Here is a 19,705-nt window from a genome sequence, read left to right on the forward strand (position 1 = left end):
AGGCCATTTCAATTTCTCCAGTGAGGGATATTAAAATTTTATCTATCTATCTATCTATCTACATATCTATATATCTCAGGCCTGTATGCTTCGTTTTTGAAAGGGCAAGGGCACCAAGGCATTTTCTCCTTGGTAAATGGCACCCTATGAGGAAATAGTAAATTTCTACTGGAGCATCTGAAGGGCACCAAGGCAATGACCAGGGAGCATAGAGGCAATCGCCTTCATTGCCTCAGTGAAGTATAAGGCCTGCTATCTATCTACTGCACATGTATCTATCTATCATGCCTGAGACGAAGATTATTTTTCGGGACATTGTTTTACTCATTTTCTCACAAACTATATACAGCACCTCATTTTTAAGGAAAGCTTTCTACCATCATTATCTTATCTGTGTTTTGGTTTATACAAGCAGTACCCAAACCCATTAAACGCTGTATGTATGTATTTTTTGTTAACTTAAGATGCTGGAAGCGAAGATGGCAGTTCACCTTGGTCTACCCCATCAAGAAAAGATGCCCTCTCCCTCAAGGTCGAATTCATCAAGGTCAACATGTCCCGCTCTCGTAAACTCGTCAACGCTACGGCGGCGTCTGCTTCGTCTCTCGGACAAGGGGTGGAATCCTTGGCTGGTGCCAGCCGCGCCGGGTACCAGGAGCGAGGGGAACAACACGACCTGGGATCGATGTTTTACCGTCAGCAGCAGCAGCAGCAGCAGCCTTCAAGTCATCAGCAGTCTCCGCCTTTCTTTAGGGATGACCGTCCAAAGTCACCTGTCTCAACTTCACCCAGTACTTCACAAAATAACAATCAGTTTTCAAGTGAGTGTTGTCATTTAATCACACAGTTGATAGCTAAATGAAATCTTCTTTTGGGTTGACCAACGCAAATTTACTAAGAGCGGGTTTTGGACCTGCAACTTTTAAACTAATGTGCTTTTTTTTCTTTTTCTGATCAGCAGAGTGTGGGTTTGAGACCCGGTGTTGACACCCGGGTCCTTCTTGACCAAGATACTTACCGTTATTGCTTTGTGCTTTGGATAATGACATAAATCCATAGCTCCGGTGTACTTAGATTGGTAGTACACTAAGAAGAACCAAGAACACTTATCGTTGAAGAGTAGGGGTTAACGCCAGTGTTTCCGGTTCGAATAGCAAGCACCCTTGCTAACAGGTTTCCTCGGGCTTGGGAGCTACAGTGATTAAATTCACTTCTGAGGCACCATTACTTGAAATATATAATAGTTATATTTCTGTTTCTTTTTTCTAAATGTAAAATTGTTGTCAAGTTGAGTGTCTTTTTAGGTGGATGTTGGGGCTTCATGCCTTCCTCTTTAGTCCATTAGGGCGTCTGCCGTCCCAGTGTGGTCCGAGAAACAAACTCTCTCAAAGCCTCCCTGTCCAGAGCAGTTGTCGTTAGCTCATGCATGCTACTTCTTTTTAGTGCATGAATGTTGTCAGTCCATTTAGCTTTTGGCCTTCCACTTTCAGCGCGACCAGCAACCCCTCCTTCCATGCACTGCCTTCAAGATTTCCCCCCGTCTTTCCTTGCAATGTGTCCAAAATACTCTAGCTGTTTCTTTAGTATGATGTGAACTAAGCTTCATGTTAATACAAATTATTGTTACTATTATCCTAAACTATCTCAAACAGTTTTGTGTGATATCGGAACGGCTGCCTTCAAGTATGACATGAGACGCCTGACAGAGATGATGGCTTTCCCCAAGGCTTGGTATCGTAAGAGTATCGTTAAGAGATTATTCCTCGGTGATGAGCAGACCGCGCAAGAGAGTGATGACCAACTTTCATCAGGTAAAAATAGTTTCCTATTATAATAATTTGTGTGTTTGTTCGTTACAAACAAAAAGTATAACAAAGCCTAGGACATTAGAATCAAAATCACAGGGTTCAATTAATTATGAATGGTAATGTGAGAAGACAATAAGGCAAGGCAAACTAGAACAAAAAGTGAATGACAAAAGAAAGGGGAAAAACTTATTCAATATAATCAGTACAAAGAACACATTTAAAGACACTGGACACCTTTGGTAATTGTCAAAGACAAGTCTTCTCACTTGGTGTATCTCAACATACATGTGTGCACAAAATAACAAGCCTGTGAAAATTTGAACTTACTTGGTCGTCAAAGTAGTGGAGAAAAAAACACGAATTGTGTGCTTTCAGGTACTTGAACTCGATACCTCAGCTGAGGTCTCTAATTCAATTTAAATATTTTAGTTAGAAAGACTTCTTAAAAATTACGTTACTTTAGAAGGAGCTGTTTCTCACAATGTGGTACACTATCAACGCATCTCCATTGCTCGTTGCCAAGTAAGCTTTGATGCTAGCAATTATTTGGAGTAATTACCAACAGTGTCCAGTGTCTTTAAACGCAGGACAATGATGAACCTTTTTGAAATTTGAATGTATTGTTGAAACTTTGACATCCCACAAAGCTTCCGTGAGTAGTAGTGAGACATCGTCAGACTACGAGGACGACTACTCCCCACAGAAGCCTCCCCACGTCGGTAAGAAGCACTCCACATCCAAACGAGATTTACCCTTCGCCCCACCGTCGCCAAGAGATTTCAATATCCGTACATCAAAGCAGTCCAGCCCTGCCACCCCCAGAGCTAAGGGGGGCACCTCATCGCCTGGCAAATGTAAGTTTATCCTGACATTGTTGAAGGGAAATGATTGGGCACTTCTATTCAAATTTTTGTATTTTTGATCTGTTTTTACTGCCTTTCGCTCTTGTGTTTGAGCCAGATATTTTAGATCAAAGGTCTCCAACATAAGTTGTTTTCAATGGCTTTTCCTGGCTTAAACAAACAACTTTGTGGTTTACTCAGGAGTAAAATTGATGATCTCAGCCAGCCGGGTATTTTTGTCTTATTCATTGTTGTTTGTTAAAATGTATATACTTTGTTTGAATAATAACGGTTTTTTTTTTCAACATTGACAAATCTGAATCGCCACCAATAACTTTTATTTTGTGAACTACATTTTTCTTTCTCAGATGGAAAACACAGAGTAGCCGAAGACCCTCATGACAGATCCACCTCAAGCTACGCCAGTCTGCCGTCAGACTCCCACCATCACAGCGGGAGTGGTAGCGGGACCAGTAGCTCAGCCGGGGGTACGGTCAAGGGAGGCCCCACGTGGCATACAAGCATCATGGTCGGGGTGAATTTCACCAAGCTAGATATCCACATGAACATGAGTAATGTCATGGGCAGTACAGTGTAAGAATAACCTTTCCTATTAAGAAGTACAAAGGTCTGGATTGTCAGTATCCACAAAACAAAACACTGATGAGAAATTTCAGACATTTATCTTAAGTCAGTCTTTTGAATTTTACTGATGAAGAAAAACAGCCGTTGTTGTTTCCACACACAAACAAATCCTGCTCTGTTCAATCTACTTTTCTTAAAAAGCTCTGTGAAATCTGATCCCCCCCATGGGTTGTCAAAAGGCGGAGTGCTATCATTTCAATATTCCTCCTAATATTTGTAAACTAGTTTCAGACACTTTTGTCAGAAATGACTCTCACCCCAGATACAAAAACAGACAACTTATCATCAAATATCAACATGATAAAAAATCGCTTGGGGTCTTCCTTTCCAGAAAGGACATTATACGAGATGTTAAATTTGCATCGGGATAAAGAATATTAATTTTGGTTTTTACCCATACACCGATGTGTGTAGCACTGTATACTCAGTACTTTCCCGAGTCATGTACCACAGGCATATTACTTGGTGGGATTCGAACCTACGACCCTTGCAATTCTACAGCAGTGTCTTACCAACTAGACTACCAAGGTTGTCCGGTAGCTAGAGGACATTGCAGTATAATTACCCTCCTCTTGCTGATTCACACTTTTGAAAGATTTGTTTTTTTGTGTGAATTTCCTCGTAGTTGGTCAACTACGGATCTACGAAGCCAGGGCTGTGTTTCCATTAACAGTGTAGGCTGTAAGGAAGTCCAGATGTGCACCACCTTAAAGCGGAGTACCTTGGAAGCTAAGGGCGGGGTCATCGGAGGTCAACTTATTATTGAGCACCTCGGTGGAACATGTGAGGATAAAGTTTTACGATCCTATAAGCTAAAGTAGTAGTCCAGTCTAATTTCTATACCATCCGCCCTGGTAATAGTTAAAAAGCAGGACAGTTCTTTTCAGAACTGAGAAGTCTCCCGAACCTCCGATTATCTACTCCACGGCAGTAGAATAAAGCAAGACAGTTCCCTAAGAACAACTCTACCTGGCAAGTAGATACACACATGGTGTTACCGCAAACCAAATATACATATAGTATTCTGTTTCAGATGTTCTGTTGAATATGTAGGTTTTGAAACTTTGCATGTTGGGAATACAATCTGGTACGGTTTGCTGTAACACCATGTAATATTTCTCGGATGGGTTGTAACGGCTCTGAAAAGGACCAGGGTGTGAACAAAATCAACGTTTCGATCAGGCTGCTCTGATCGTCTTCAAGAATGCTAGACTCTGATGATCCATGCTGCTTAAAAGCCATTATACACTTTCGGTAAAGGGAAAAAAAAAAAAAAAGTTCACAGATTTACAAATTATTTACAGGGTTTACAGAAGGTAATGGTGAAAGATTTCTCTTGAAGCATGATTCCATGAAATGCTTTACTTTTTGAGAAAACATTAAAACAATATCAATTCTCGATAGCGAGAATTACGGATTTATTTTAAACACATGTCATGACACAGCGAAACGTGCAGAAACAAGGGTGGGTTTTTCCGTTATTTTTTCCCGACTCCGAGACCGATTGAGCCTAAATTTTCACAGGTTTATTATTTTATATATAAGTTGCGATACACGGAGTGTGGGACTTGGACAATACTGTTTACTGAAAGTGTCCAATGGCTTTAAAGGCAGTGGACACTATTGGTAAATACTCAAAATAATTATTAGCATAAAACCTTTCTTGGTGACGAGTAATGGGGAGAGGTTGATGGTATAAAACATTGTGAGAAACGGTTCCCTCTGACGTGCCATAGATTTCGAGAAAGAAGTAATTTTCCACAAATTTGATTTCGAGACCTCAGATTTAGAACTTGAGGTCTCGAAATCAACCATCTAAACGCACACAACTTCGTGTGACAAGGGGTTTTTCTTCTATTATTATTATTGTTATTATCAGAAAACTAAGAAGTTATAATCCCATGGTGATCCTGAGGAATTTGATTATTTTGTTAGCTTCCAATATTGACTGTGACTTTTTCAGTGAGCCAGTCCCAGCGACCTTCCCATGAGCCAAGACACAAGCTCGGTGCGGACCTGGGTCTCTTGACTCTCCGCATTGACTACATGGGCTCCAGTATCATTATGCAGAAACTGGACAAGTTACACATCGGTCTGAGTGATGAGTGGAAACTGGGTGAGATGACGGGGGCTAACACCAGCCATAGCAGGTACAGGTTTCTTTCTCTATTTTAAATCCTTGTATGTATCAGGTTTGATTCTCTTCCTACTTTAGTCTGTTTTCTGACTTTTTGAATTGAAGTTCTTGTGGTTAAAGGCAGTGGACACTATTGGTGAGTACTCAAAATAATTGTTATCATAAAACCTTTCTTGATTACGAGTAATGGGGAGAGGTTGATAGTACAAAACATTGTGAGAAACAGCTCCCTCCGAAGTGACAAAGTTTTTGAGAAAGAAGTAATTTTCCACGAATTTGATTTTGAGACCTCAGATTTCCACGAATTTGATTTTGAGACCTCAGATTTAGAACTTGAGGTCTCGAAATCAAGCATCTAAACGCACACAACTTGGTGTGACCATGGTGCCACAAGGGTGTTTTTTTCTTTCAATAATATCTCGCAACTTCGACGATCGATTGAGCTCAAATTTTCACAGGTTTGTGAAGACTAGTCTTTGAAAATTACCAATAGTGTCCAGTGTCTTTAAGTAAGCAGGGTGTGGGTTCGAAGTTTGTGTCATGACACTTTGTGATATTGAGCAGGACACTTCACTATAATTGCTTCTCTTCACCCAGGGGTATAAATGAGTACCTGTGATGGTAGAGGTTGATATTGTGTATGAATAAGCATGGCGCTTGATGCTATATACTCCCCGCAAAGCTGAGAAAGATAACAGCAATGTTATTGGCCTAATGACCAGGGCTCTAATGTAAAGCGCATTAATACATAATTGTACATGCGCTATATACATGTACATGTATGTGAACTAGTTATTATTTGAATTACTATTATTGTTGTTTTTCTTTCTGTTGCACCAGGTCGTCATCAGTGTACTTGAATGGCCACCTGGACTGGGACACCTTCCAGCTAATGCTTTCTCGATCAAGCACCCCAGATTTGATTAAGATGACCACCCGTCTCGAGGAGTTCTTCAGCCAGCAGTTCCTGAGCAGTAAGAGGATGCTTCAATCGTGGCAACTAGGACCCATCTCTAGTCAAGCACCGAGCGAGGGAGGTCATACGGGGAGTGAGAGCAGTAGCACTCGCAGCCTGGAGAGACTGACTGTACAAGGTAGGTTTCATTTCACTGGGTACAGTGTCATGGCTGAGTAGTTTAGAGCATCAAATTCAAATCCTGGGCCCAATTTCATAGAGCTGCTTAAGCAGAAAATATTGCTTGACAATTTTCTGCTAAGCAGATATTAGCAGGATACCAGTCACAAATTGACATGTGACATGGTATTTTGGCTAATAACAGTGTTCCGGTAAGCATATTTATCTAGGGCTTAGCTGGTTTTTGTGCTTAAGCAAAAAGCAACTCTATGAAATTGTGCCCAGGTGGTTAAGTCATCGGAGTGTGGATTTGAATCCTGGTCATGACACTTGTATCTTTGAGCAAGATGCTCCACTATAACTGCTTTTCTTCACCAGGGGTATAAACGGGTAGAGTTTGCTTAATGTCAATCTGTGGACGTTGTGGTTTGTGTCGTACGAAAAGTACCCAAAGCCTTTAATCAAAACTGTTTTGAGCACATTCTTTGATTTTCTTTCAGCTGAGAGGAACTACCATCGCCACTGGCAGCCAGCCTTCAGTCTTCTAAAGAGCTGTAAGTCCAACAGCAAGCTGCTGCCGCCACTGTGGCATGCCGGGAACCTGACCCTCGGGGGACACGTCATCCTAAGGGGCAACTGTGCACTGCTTGCTTGCTTCCATGGGATCAACTTCAGGGCAAGTTCCTGGGCGTTGTTCACGCTGCAAGAGCCCGAAGTGCACTTTGAGACGGAGGCCGTGCCCATCAAGCCAAGCAGAAGTGATGGTGAGTTGAAGAAATCGTATTTAAATAAGTCAAGTAATAAAACACAAGGTGAGATTTGTATTGGAAATAAAATGCGCATATCAAAACTATTTCCAGGATAATTGTGGGAAGTCTGTCCTGGTCATGGTTTTCTTGTCTGGATGAATTGTTATTTAGTTTCTCTCCTGGTGGGCTCTATTTCCTGGTGCTTGACCACACTGTCCCTCCGGAGTTTGTTTATACTCCCCTACTGAGCTCTTTGTGATTTGGCCGCTGATAAGATCTCACAACCCTCTAGGGTCTTTCAGCAACACAGAGCTTGAAATCTATTCACGAGTGGTGGGTAGAAAATAAATTTTGTTTTGCCATAAGTTTGTAAAAAAAAAAATATTTGCATGGTTTTTGCACAGAAGGGTTACTGGAAACAAACAGTCTTTTTATTAGGCCTTAACTTCCCACTCTTTTTGATCCTCATGGCTCCAGGTCAAGGCGGAACTAACATCATTGAGGATCTGGTCTTCAACCTCGGACACAACCAGACCCAGAGAGGTGAAGGGTCAATGGGGGTCATCTACAGGGTCACCAGGACTGAGAGACACCACTTCCCAACCAACGGCACCATAGATCAGTGCTTTCATTATGTGTGTGCAATCAAGGCCCCTGAAGGTTTGTAGACGTTGTCCTATATATATCTCATCCAGTTTGTCTGTTCTACTTTGACTAATGACTTACTTGGTTCGGTCTAAGAGATGTTAAATTTGCATCAGGGATAAAGATTAATAATTTTGGTTGTTTACGCATACATAGATGTGTTATAGCACTGTATACTAAGTACTTTCCCGAGTCCTGTGGAAAAACAAATATCACAAGCATGTTACTTGGGTGGGATTCGAACCCACAACCCTTGCAATTTTAGAGCAGTGTCTTACCAACTAGACTACCGAGGTTGCCCGGCAGCTAGAGGCAGTTCGAATCCTTTGTTTTAGTTTTGGACAATGTTATCAACCTTCTTTCCTGGTTTGATTGGCAGCATATTGCGCCACAGCACCTTGTAAACCAATACATGGTGCAGGTAAAAGGAGTAGGTTTCGTAATTCTTCATCCCACATACCTTGCGGGAAAATACTTAATGTTAAGGCGCCATGAGCGTCACTGAGTGACGGATATGCCCACTACATGTATATAAGAAACGACTATTATTATCTTGATCTCAATGAAGGAGTATATGTTTGCGCCTTGAACACCCAGCAGGGTGGATATGTGCGCATTACAAGTCTTATTATTATTATTATTATTATTATTATTATTTTGACAGAATTTGAGCATGTGTTAACAGCAAGCAGAATGACTGCGAATACATCTAAGGAGACCTTTAGACATACTGCCGACCCAATCTTCGCTTTGCCGAAGCTACAAGTTGAGATGAAATCCAACCATATGCAATCCACACACAGCCCTGCTTTGAATGGTAAGTAGAATCATAATCTGTATGGACTGTAGAGGGGGTAATCTTGTTTTAGCCACAGGAGTAGGTGGAAATGGCCCCTTACGAAGCAATTATGGTTCTGTGCCTTGCATCAAACCCACACTCTGCTGCTGACAACACCAAAGCTTGTTTCAGGTGAACTAGATTGCTCACAAAGCAAAGAAATTAAATGACAAGAAGTTACATGTGGAAATGAAATTATAGAGATGAGAATGAAGTAAATGTGATACTGCGGAGGGATCCGTTACAGAGGCATTTTGTAATACTAAGAAGAAAAAGTCAGATTTATAAAGCGGATATTTACAAGGGACAATGCACAAAGAATGCTACAAAATGCTCAACTTTTGTGGAAGGAGAGAACAGATAAAAATGTGTATAATTTAAATTTGAGAGTCTGGAGTGAGTTGATGAATTTGACAGTGAGTTGGTAGCTAATTCCAGCGTCTGGACCGGCAATTGAGAAGGACCGGTCCCCTGCCTTTCCAGCGTCTGGACCGGCAATTGAGAAGGACCGGTCCCCTGCCTTCTTGTGAGTGCAAGGGATTATCAGATAGGCCACTCTGGCCGAGTTTGGAGGTTGAGAGACTCTGTAGTGCATTTGTTTTTTGACAAAATTGAACCTCTGCCAACAAATACCATTTCAATGTTTTTGTTAATGTTTTACTTTGCCAGGCCCTCCTCAAGCAGTGACGGTTAGCTTTGTGTCTCACTTCACTGATCATATAAACGTTGCCATGGATATTGAGCTTATCTTATTCCTGCACGCATTCGTCACAGCGTACATCAGCCACAAGGATAAAGGTAGGGAATAGTTTTTTCTAGAAAAAATATTATTGTTTTTGGTTTTCTCGTTATTTGCCCTTTAGGCTTTTTGTTTGATTGTGTTGGGTGCTTTTTCTGTGATTTGTTGTATGCTCTTTGTTGCTTATTGAATATAAAAAAATAAAAAAGGTTTCAGTGCAAACATTTCCAATTTCCTCAAAAAAAGCACTTGCGTTGCATATTTGAACTTGACAAGCATTGCATCTCGCCTAAAAATTGCACTAATGTTCACACACAAAGTTGGAGCTGAGAAACAACCACAAGCATATTACTTAGGGTGGGATTCAAACCCCAAACTTTTCAATTCTAGAGCAGTGTCATACCAACTAGACCAACAAGATTTCCCGGTAGCTAGGGGCAGTCTGACGCGTCATTCTCCACTTTGATTAATACTTAAAATCTTCAAATGTTTGAACTGTGTTTACAGCTACCCAATCCCATAGGAACTCTGTATCTGCAGGCATGGGGGGTAGACCTGCCATGAAAACTCCTATCGACCCCGACGTTATGCATCTGCAGGAGCCGACAGGTCCGGGTACCAGTGAGATAACGCCCTCTAGCGGTGCGAGCGACTGGAGAGAGTTCCAGTGCACTACATGGCAGCTGGAACCGACCATCAGGTATTTATAGTTCTATTTAAGAATCCAAATTGTCATGTGAGTTTGTTTTTGCCAGGTTTAATAATAAAAATAGTATATATTCGATTTATATACCACCTAATGTCAAGTTTTCAGACTTGCTTTTGTTTTAAAGTCACTTGGTAATTATTCAAAACAAATATTAACCTAAAACTGACTTGGTAATAAGCATTGGAGAGCTAGTATAAAACATTGTGGGAAACGACTCCCTCTGAAGTAACGTAGTTTTTGAGAAAGAGGTAATTTCTCACTAAAATATTTTAAAAAACTTCTAGCCGGAAAGGCGTTTTTTGTGCCTATCTAAAAGCACACAAGTTTGTTTTTTCTTTCGTCATTTTTCCGCAACTTCAATGACCAATTGAGCCAAAATTTTCACGGGCTTGTTATTTTATGCTTATGTTGGGATAAACAAAGTGAGAATACTGGTCTTTGACAATTACAAAACAAGTTCAGTGCCTTTAATGTTTTACTGTTGTGCGATTCAAAAAGCATTTGTGTTCAACCTCCATTTTAATAATTGTATCAATATATATATATATTTTTGGCCAGGGGTCTGTCTGATTGCACACATCTTTTGATGACAGATTTTATACTCTGGTATTAATTTGACAGCCCCAGTTCAATTTGTATTTTTTGTGTGTCAATGTCTAAAGATTTTAACTAAATTTGTTGTACGTGTATACACATTGAAACTGCGGACCTATACCAATTGTGGACAGAAGATTTGTTCAGTTCATTTTTTGTCTCTTGTCTTCTGAATGGTCTGCCTACGATATCACAAATTCACTCACTATAGAATTATACCAGTGTGTATTTTAATACCTTCTGTATTTCTTTCTTTCTTTGCTTTGTGGTTGTTTTATTTATGGTCCAGCGCTTTGATCTGTGTTAAAGGCACTATATAAATACCTGTATAATTATTACCGATATTATAGCCATTCCATGTACTACTGTATTGATTTTTGGGTATTTTGAATTTCTGCATTCAATATTCTGTTTCAGTGCATCTAGATGTCTCAATTTTGCTGATTATATCTTTTTGATCAGGATTGCCATGTTATGTATATTTGTATATTTCTGTATATTTTTTTCCTTTGTTCTGCTACTCCCTTCGCTCCTCTCAAGGCATCACGCTAAACCACCCATCTCCCAAGATGCTACCCACACTTGGTGATAGAGCCTCCACTACTGCCGCTCCCAAACTGTGGAATAAACTACCAATGTCTCTCCGTAATCAAGAATTTGTCAATATGTACAAAACACTGCTCAAAACTCACCTGTTCTGTTAACAACATCTCTGTCAAGCGCATTTGAACATGTTTATGGAAAATGCGCTAAATAAATACATTATTATTATTATTATTATTATCATTATTATTAACCTAATCATATTTCTTTTCCTAATTTATTTCCCAGGTACATTCGGTTTTAAACACAGACAGCGTTTTGATCCTTTTGTTGTATTTGTTTAGGATTTGATTCCAATTCTGACTGGTCACTTCCTAAGCCCATGTAGCACATATTGCTGAAATCCAATCAACAATCATTATTTACTGCCTTGCAAATATACCTACCCTAACAAACTGTATATCATTGAAAAAAGTGTTGTCTATCTTAATTTAGTTTGTCTATTGCTAAACACATTATATAAATTAAATCAAATTTATAAGGAATTTAAGAGAAAGCCATATGGAACACCCAAGACTGCTGAGTAGGGCTCTCAAAACCAAAGATAGATGTAGGTACATGTAAGCAGCGTTCGAGCTTGCAATCTGTCATGCTCTGTACTCGCAAACTTTCACGCTTTGCCCTCATGGTTCTTTTTTTCTATTTTCAAAAGCCTATAACATTACTGATTACTCTTTTTGGACAGATCTTTTTCAAACAGTTACTGAACTAGACGTAGCAGACTAAGCCATGATTTTTTTTATATTTTTTTTGGTGTTTCAATAGATAGTTGTCATGGGGAGGCAAACAGATTGATCCCCCGTAGCAGACTTAGCCCTGATTTATCTGTTTTTGTCTTTCAATAGATTGTTGTCATGGGGAGGCAAACAGATTGATCCCCCGTAGCAGACTTAGCCCTGATTTATCTGTTTTTGTCTTTCAATAGATTGTTGTCATGGGGAGGCAAACAGATTGATCCCCCGTAGCAGACTTAGCCCTGATTTATCTGTTTTTGTCTTTCAATAGATTGTTGTTATGGGGAGGCAAACAGATTGATCCCCCGTAGCATACTTAGCCCTGATTTATCTGTTTTTGTCTTTAGATAGATTGTTGTCATGGGGAGGCAAACAGATTGATCCCCCGTAGCAGACTTAGCCCTGATTTATCTGTTTTTGTCTTTCAATAGATTGTTGTCATGGGGAGGCAAACAGATTGATCCCCCGTAGCAGACAGAGCCTGATTTATCTGTTTTTGTCTTTAGATAGATTGTTGTCATGGGGAGGCAAACAGATTGATCCCCCGTAGCAGACTTAGCCCTGATTTATCTGTTTTTGTCTTTCAATAGATTGTTGTCATGGGGAGGCAAACAGATTGATCCCCTCGGAGTGGACTACATCCTACAGAAGCTGGGCTTCTCTCACGCTAGAGTCACTATTCCCAAATGGTGCCAGAGGGGAACTATGGACCCTATGGACAAGACACTAGCACTACTCATGGAAAAACTCATCAAATTTATCAAGGAGACAGACTAAGTACACATGAGTCATTATCCGTACATAGTTCCAGAGTTGGGAGCTGTGGGCCCTGTTGACAAGACACCAGCACTACTCATGCAAAAAACTTATCAACTTCATTTAGAGGATGGACTGAGTACACATGAGTAACTATATATAGATGTTCCAGATTGAGAGATGTTGGCCCTATGGATAAGACAATAGCACTACTCACTACTCACGGAGTGCACATGAGTCACTAACTGTAAATGGTGCCAGAGGGGTAGCTGTGGGCCCTATGGTTGAGATACTAGCATTACTCATGGAAAAACTCATCAAATTTATCAAAGAGACAGACTGAGTGGCCATGAGTCACCAACTGTAATTGGTGCCAGAGGGAGCTGTGCGCCCTGTGGTTGAGACATTAGTACTACTCATGGAAAAAAATCATCAAATTTATCAAGGAGACAGACTGAGTAAACATGAATCACTATCTGTAAATGGTGCGAAAGGGGATCGGCGGGGCTTATTGGTGAGACACTAGCACTACTCACTAATCATGGAGTACACACGAGTCACCAACTGTAAATGTGCCAGTAGCTGTTGGGCCCGTGGACACTACACTAGCACCTCATGGAAAACCTCATCAACTTTATAAAAGAGACAGACTTAGTAATCATGATGGTACTAACTGTAAATGGTGCCAGAGGGGAACTGTAGGCCCTATGGATGAGACACCTGCACTACTCATGGAAAAACTCATCATTTCATCACAGAGACAGACTGAGTAAACGTGAGGCACCAACAATGATGTTCCTTTTTATGAAAAGTGTTAATTTAGGTTTACATTAAACCAGCCTAAACATAATCAGAAAGGAAAGAGCAAACACATTTGCTACACAGGGAACAGTGTTTTTTTTCTCAAAAGGTTTCTAATAGAGGTTATAAACTCTCCGTTGTACAAGTATATTCCTCATATCGGAGTTTTATAAAGTGTAAACTTAAACAATATTTTATACTAAATATATGCATGGCCTTAATTAAGTTATATCCATGTACAGGTCCGTGTGTGACTTAAGATCTTTGGTATGATACGGAAAGGTTTGCGACAACACCATGTCGTGATAGTCTCAAAAAGAGTTGGGTTGGGACCCCAACTCATTTAGAGATTATTATGACATGGTGTGTAATGATAATCTCATAATCTCAAAATGAGTTGGGTTGGGACCCCTTATTCTGGTAAGCATAATTTTATTATGCTTAGCATATTTTTTTTATTTTTTTTTAAGCAGGTCTATGAAATTGAGCAGTTTAAGCAGCTCTATGAAACGGAGGAGCATTGGAGAATTAACTTGTGAACATTATGATGTGAAGGCACATCAAAAATATGAGTAATCATACAAAATAACAAAGAGAATAGGCACTAAATACTTTACTTCCCGTGGTGTCAATATGCATATATTTGTCAAGCAGCTAAACTGTACTTGACATACTCACCGCTGAAAATTGATGCCAAATTTTATACCTACCGATAGTGGATTTTTTGTTTTACATGGGTTTTGTGTAATAAATGTACAATTTACCTTTTTTATTTAAAGGGAAATTGTTGCTAACTGCCTACTAAACAACACGACTTGTGGTATAAGTGAAATGCAAAAAGAAAAGAAAAAAAAAAGATTATTCCAACATTTAACATTTTCAATCCCCTTGTGGTTGTTATGTGTTTGACCAGCTTATACTCAGGGCTTATGCTTACAAATGTCAAAGGCACTGGACGATAATTTCCAAAGAAATTTCTCACTTGGTGTATCCCAACATATATGAATATAATTAACAAACCTCCGGAATTTTTGAATCAACTGGTCAATGAAGTTGCAAGAAAATAATGAAAGAAAAATCACACTTCTTGCATAAATTTGTGTGCCTAAAAAGGGCTTCTGTATTCTGTATTATTGTAAGCTAAAAACTATGTATATAATTATTGATTGCTAACGTCATGAAATGCTGACCAATTAGAGCAACGAATGCACCAAAACGCCAACGAAAGTCCACCAGTTCGCAGGCTCGCTATATTTTACCATATCCAATATGTAGCATAGGGTGTCTCCCCCCCCCCATCCCCCGCCCAAAATTTTGTACCTCCTAGAAATACCCCTAAAATCCTATGGAAAAAAAAAACCAAAAACAGCGATTCCCATTGCATAGTAACTACACGGACGGGACAGGGGGGGGGTAGCCCTATTATATCACTCTTCATCTGTGCTGTATACTGTATAATACGAAAATGTAAGGCCACGGGGGGGGAGGGCTGGTAATGGTAATATAGGTGTAGGCTACCTTTTTTTAAGTCGTGCAAAAATTGGCACAACCCTGCCTTGTTTTTACACCCTGCCTTGTTTTACTGAAATGGTACGAGTAATTAATTTTGTAGTTTTCTTTCAACAGTAACATTGTTATTAAATTGTTTGTTTTCTACTAGGGAATGGGTACTATACTTGTACTATAAGTATTTCTTTATATAATATAGCAGAATATAATAATAATAATAATATTAATAATATCGAAGTCTATTAAAGCGCACGTATCTACCAAATAAGGTACTCAAGGCGCTGAGTACGAAGCTATACTGGACGCTATTGGTAAAAATGTCAAAGACAAGTCTTCTCACTTGATGTATCTCAACCTATGCATAAAATAACAAAGCTGTGAAAATTTGAGCTCAATTGGTCATCGAAGTTGCGAGATAATGCAAGAAAAAACACCCTTGTCACACGAAGTGGTGTGCTTTCAGATACTTGATTTCGAGACCTCAAATTCTAAACTTGAGGTCTCGAAATCAAATTTGCGGAAAAGTACTCCTTTCTCGAAAACCATGTCACTTCAGAGGAGGGAGCCGTTTCTCACAATGTTTTATACCATCAACCTCTCCTCATTACTCATTACCTTGAGTAATTTACCAATAGTGTCCACTGCCTTTATAGGATTTGACTACTTTTTGTAACACAAAACACAATGTTCACAGATTGATATTAAACCTCTACGGTTTGACGATTATTAGAAAGCTTATCTTAAAATATTACTTGCTGGGGTGATATCATTTTTTGAGAAATGAGTAAAACCATGTCACGATAACAACTGGTGAACACTTTTTACATACTAAAATGTTCGTCTCACTCATACGACAATAATTCTCATGGCTTGTTTTCTCAAAAACAACAGCACCTCGGTAAGTAATATGTTAAAGGAAGCTTTCTATCGTCATTATCTTCAAACTGTGTAAGTTTAATGTAAATCTGTGGACATTCTGTTTGTGTACCCAGACCCTTCCTTTAACAGAAAGTCATAGACCTGCTTGGATGTATAATGTGTGTGCTGATAAAACACGAATGTGTATTAATGTATAGCATTAATTTATAAATGTGTTTACAAGTGTATGCGTGATGTACTAGAACATGATCTCAAATCAAGCAGTTTTGCAATATCTTGATTTTGTAGATTTGTTGATGATATGAAAAATAATGTTTTAAGCACAACTACCGTACATCTTTCTTTATTTAATAAAAAAAGCAAATTACGAATCAGTTTATTGTCTTTTTGTGCAAAGTGTTGTTGGGCAGATAAGTTTATCTGTATCTTAACTAAAACTTGCTGAGCAGACGAAGTTACCAGTCTCCAATAACAAGCTTGCTTAGCAGATGAATTTACCTGTCCCCAGCCCAAATTTGCTTAGAGGATGACTTAATCTGTTTTATAGTTGAGCTTAACAAAAGAAGCAATTGAATAGCGCTTTTCCTTGGTACTGCTCTTGACATCAGAAGCTATGACAGTAAGGGATTGGGCATGTGGTTTTTCTCCTGGCTGGCTGGATCTCTCTATTGTTAAGAGATTTGTAGTTGACAAAGATCTTTTGTTCCACTAGGGTATCACTGGCTTAGCAGATGAGTTTATCTGTCCCCCTACCCAAACTTGCTTAGCTGATGACTCTATCTGTTTTATAAGTGAGCTGAACAAAAGAAGCAATGGAATAGTGCTAACCCGTAGTAGTGCTCGTGACAATAGAAGCTACTGCAGTCGCTGCAGAGATTGGGCATGTGATTTCTTCTCCTGGCTGGCTGGATCTCTCTGTTAAGAGATTTTTTGAACCACTAGGGTAGTACTTGCTTAGCAGATGAGTTTAATTGCCTCCTGACCAAAGCTTGATTAGAGGATGAGTTTACCTGCCCCCTACCGAAACTTGCTTCCTACCGAAACTTATTAGCAGATAAGTTTATTTGGCTCTCGACCAAAGCTTGCTTAGCAGATGCGTTTACCTGTCTCTCAACAAAAGCTTGATGAGCAAATGAGTTTACCTGTCCCCTACCGAAATCTGCTTAGCAGATGAGTTTAATTGCCTCCTGACCAAAGCTTGATTAAAGGATGAGTTTACCTGCCCCCTACCGAAACTTGCTTCCTACCGAAACTTATTAGCAGATAAGTTTATTTGGCTCTCGACCAAAGCTTGCTTAGCAGATGCGTTTACCTGTCCGACTACCGAAACCTGCTTAGCAGATGAGTTTACCCGTCTCTCAACAAAAGCTTGCTTAGCAAATGAGTTTACCTGTCCCCTACCGAAATCTGCTTAGCAGATGAGTTTATTTGTCTCCTAACCAAAGCTTCCTTAGCAGATGAGTTTACCTGTACCCCTACCGAAACTTGCTTAGCAGATAAGCTTATTTGTCTTTCATCCAAAGCTTGCTTGTAGCAGATGAGTTTACCTGCCCCCTACCGAAATCTGCTTAGCAGATGAGTTTATCTGTCTCCTGACCAAAGCTTGCTTAGAGGACGATTTTTCCTGTCCCCTATTGAAACTTGCTTAGCCGATAAGTTTATTTGTCTCTCATCCAAAGCTTGCTTGTAGCATATGAGTTTACCTCTCCGACTACCGAAACCTGCTCAGCAGATGAGTTATCTGTCTCTCAACCAAAGCTTGCTTAGCAGTTAAGTTTACCTGTTGCCTTACTAAAACCTGCTTCGCAGATGAGTTTACCTGTTCTCCTACTAAACTTGCTTAGCAAATGAGTTTACCTTCTCCTAAGCAAACTTGCTTACTAGTTTATTTGCTTCTCAACCAAAGTTCGCATAGCAGATAAGTTTACATGTCTCCTAACGCAACGCAAGCTTGCTTAGCAAATCCTTAACCCGTGCACCTATCCAAACTTGCTTAGCAGATAAAACAATCTGTCTCTTAACCAAAGGTTACTTAGTTACTTTACCTGGTCGTCTCCCACAACTGGCTTAGCAGAATAGTTTATTTGTCTCTCATGCAAAGCTTGCTTGTAGCAGATGAGTTTACCTGTCCCACTACCGAAACCTGCTTAGATGAGTTTACCTGTCTCCTATTGAACCTTGCTTAGCCGATAAGTTTATTTGTCTCTCATCCAAAGCTTGCTTGTAGCAGATGTGTTTACCTATCCGACTACCGAAACCTTCTTAGCAGATGAGTTTATCTGTCTCTCAACCAAAGCTTGCTAAGCAGATTAGTTTACCTGTTCCCCTACTAAAACTTGCTTCGCAGATTAGTTTACCTTCTTTTAGGCAAATTTGCTTATAAGTTCTGCTTCTCAACCAAAGTTTGCCTAGTAGATAAGTTTACATGTCTCCTAACCCAAACTTGCTTAACAGATAAAATTATCTGTATCTTAACCAAAGGTTACTTATCAGTTGAATTTACCTGTTCGTCTCCCAAAGCTTGCTTGGCAGATTATTATTTGTCTCTCATCCAAAGCTTGCTTAGCAGATAAGTTTATCTGTCGCCCATCACAAAAGCTTTCTTAACGGTTTTATGAGTTAACCTGTCTGCTTCCCAGATTTGTTGATCAGATATTTGTATGTCTCTCAACCAAAGCTTGCTTATCGGATTAGTTTACCCGTCTCCCAAACTAAGCTTGATTAACAGTTGAGTTTACCTGTCCCATACCTATGCCCTTCCCAAGCTTGCTGAGCAGATAAATTTATCTGTCTCTTAACTAAAGCGTGCTGAGAAGACGAGGTACCTGTCTCCAAAAACAAGCTTGCTTAGAAGATGAGTTAACCTGTCCCCAACCCAAATTTGCTTAGCAGATGACTTAATCTGTTTGATAGTTGAGCTTAAAAATAAGCAATTGAATAGCGCTTTTCCTTGGTACTGCTCTTGACGTCAGAAGCTATTACAGTTTGGGATTGGGAATGTGGTTTTTCTCTTTGCTGGCTGGATCTCTCTATTGTTAAGAGATTTGAAGTTGACAAAGATCTTTTGTATCACTATGGTACCACTTGCTTAGCAGATGAGTGTATCTGTTTTATAAGTGAGCTGAACAAAAGAAGCAATTGAATAGCACTAATCCGTGGTCATGCTCTTAATAACAATAGTAGCTACCAGAGACTGGGCATGTGGTTTCTTTCTCTGGCTGGCTGAATCTCTCTTTTGTTAAGAGAATTGTAGTTGGCAAAGATCTTTTGTACCAATATGGTACTACGTGCTTAGCAGATGAGTTTAATTGTCTCCCTACACAAACTTGCTCAGCTGATGACTTTATCTGTTTAATAGTTGAGCTGAACAAAAGTAGCAATTGAATAGCGCTGATCTGTGGTAGTGCTCTCTTGACAATAGAAGCTACTACAATCGCTGCAAAGATTGGACATGTGATTTCTTCTCCTGGCTGGCGGGATCTCTCTATTGTTAAGAGATTAGTCTTTGACAAATATATTTTGTACCACTAGGGTACTACTTACTTGCTTAGCAGATGAATTTATCTGTCTCCTGACTAAAGGTTGCTTAGAGGATGAGTTTACCTGCCCCCTACCGAAACTTGCATAGCAGATAAGTTTATT

The 19,705-nt window shown here is 39.7% G+C and overlaps 1 protein-coding gene across 1 annotated transcript in view; it reads left to right on the forward strand.

The window, feature by feature from the left end:
* The window catches only part of LOC117296311 (transmembrane protein KIAA1109 homolog), a gene marked incomplete at its 5' end in the record, with an annotated part of 78,793 nt that extends 63,716 nt beyond the window's left edge, over positions 1 to 15,077 (forward strand). Inside the window, 13 exon segments of the mRNA XM_033779159.1 lie at positions 465 to 821; positions 1,653 to 1,811; positions 2,456 to 2,662; positions 3,019 to 3,244; positions 3,921 to 4,078; positions 5,259 to 5,445; positions 6,273 to 6,526; positions 7,008 to 7,271; positions 7,734 to 7,916; positions 8,566 to 8,718; positions 9,409 to 9,537; positions 9,986 to 10,178; positions 12,709 to 15,077. Of these exon segments, the coding sequence (XP_033635050.1) occupies positions 465 to 821; positions 1,653 to 1,811; positions 2,456 to 2,662; positions 3,019 to 3,244; positions 3,921 to 4,078; positions 5,259 to 5,445; positions 6,273 to 6,526; positions 7,008 to 7,271; positions 7,734 to 7,916; positions 8,566 to 8,718; positions 9,409 to 9,537; positions 9,986 to 10,178; positions 12,709 to 12,895 (2,657 nt within the window).
* Between the last annotated feature and the right edge of the window lie 4,628 nt (positions 15,078 to 19,705).

This window comes from Asterias rubens, chromosome 11 (assembly GCF_902459465.1).
Source record: "Asterias rubens chromosome 11, eAstRub1.3, whole genome shotgun sequence".
Taxonomy (NCBI): domain Eukaryota; kingdom Metazoa; phylum Echinodermata; class Asteroidea; order Forcipulatida; family Asteriidae; genus Asterias; species Asterias rubens.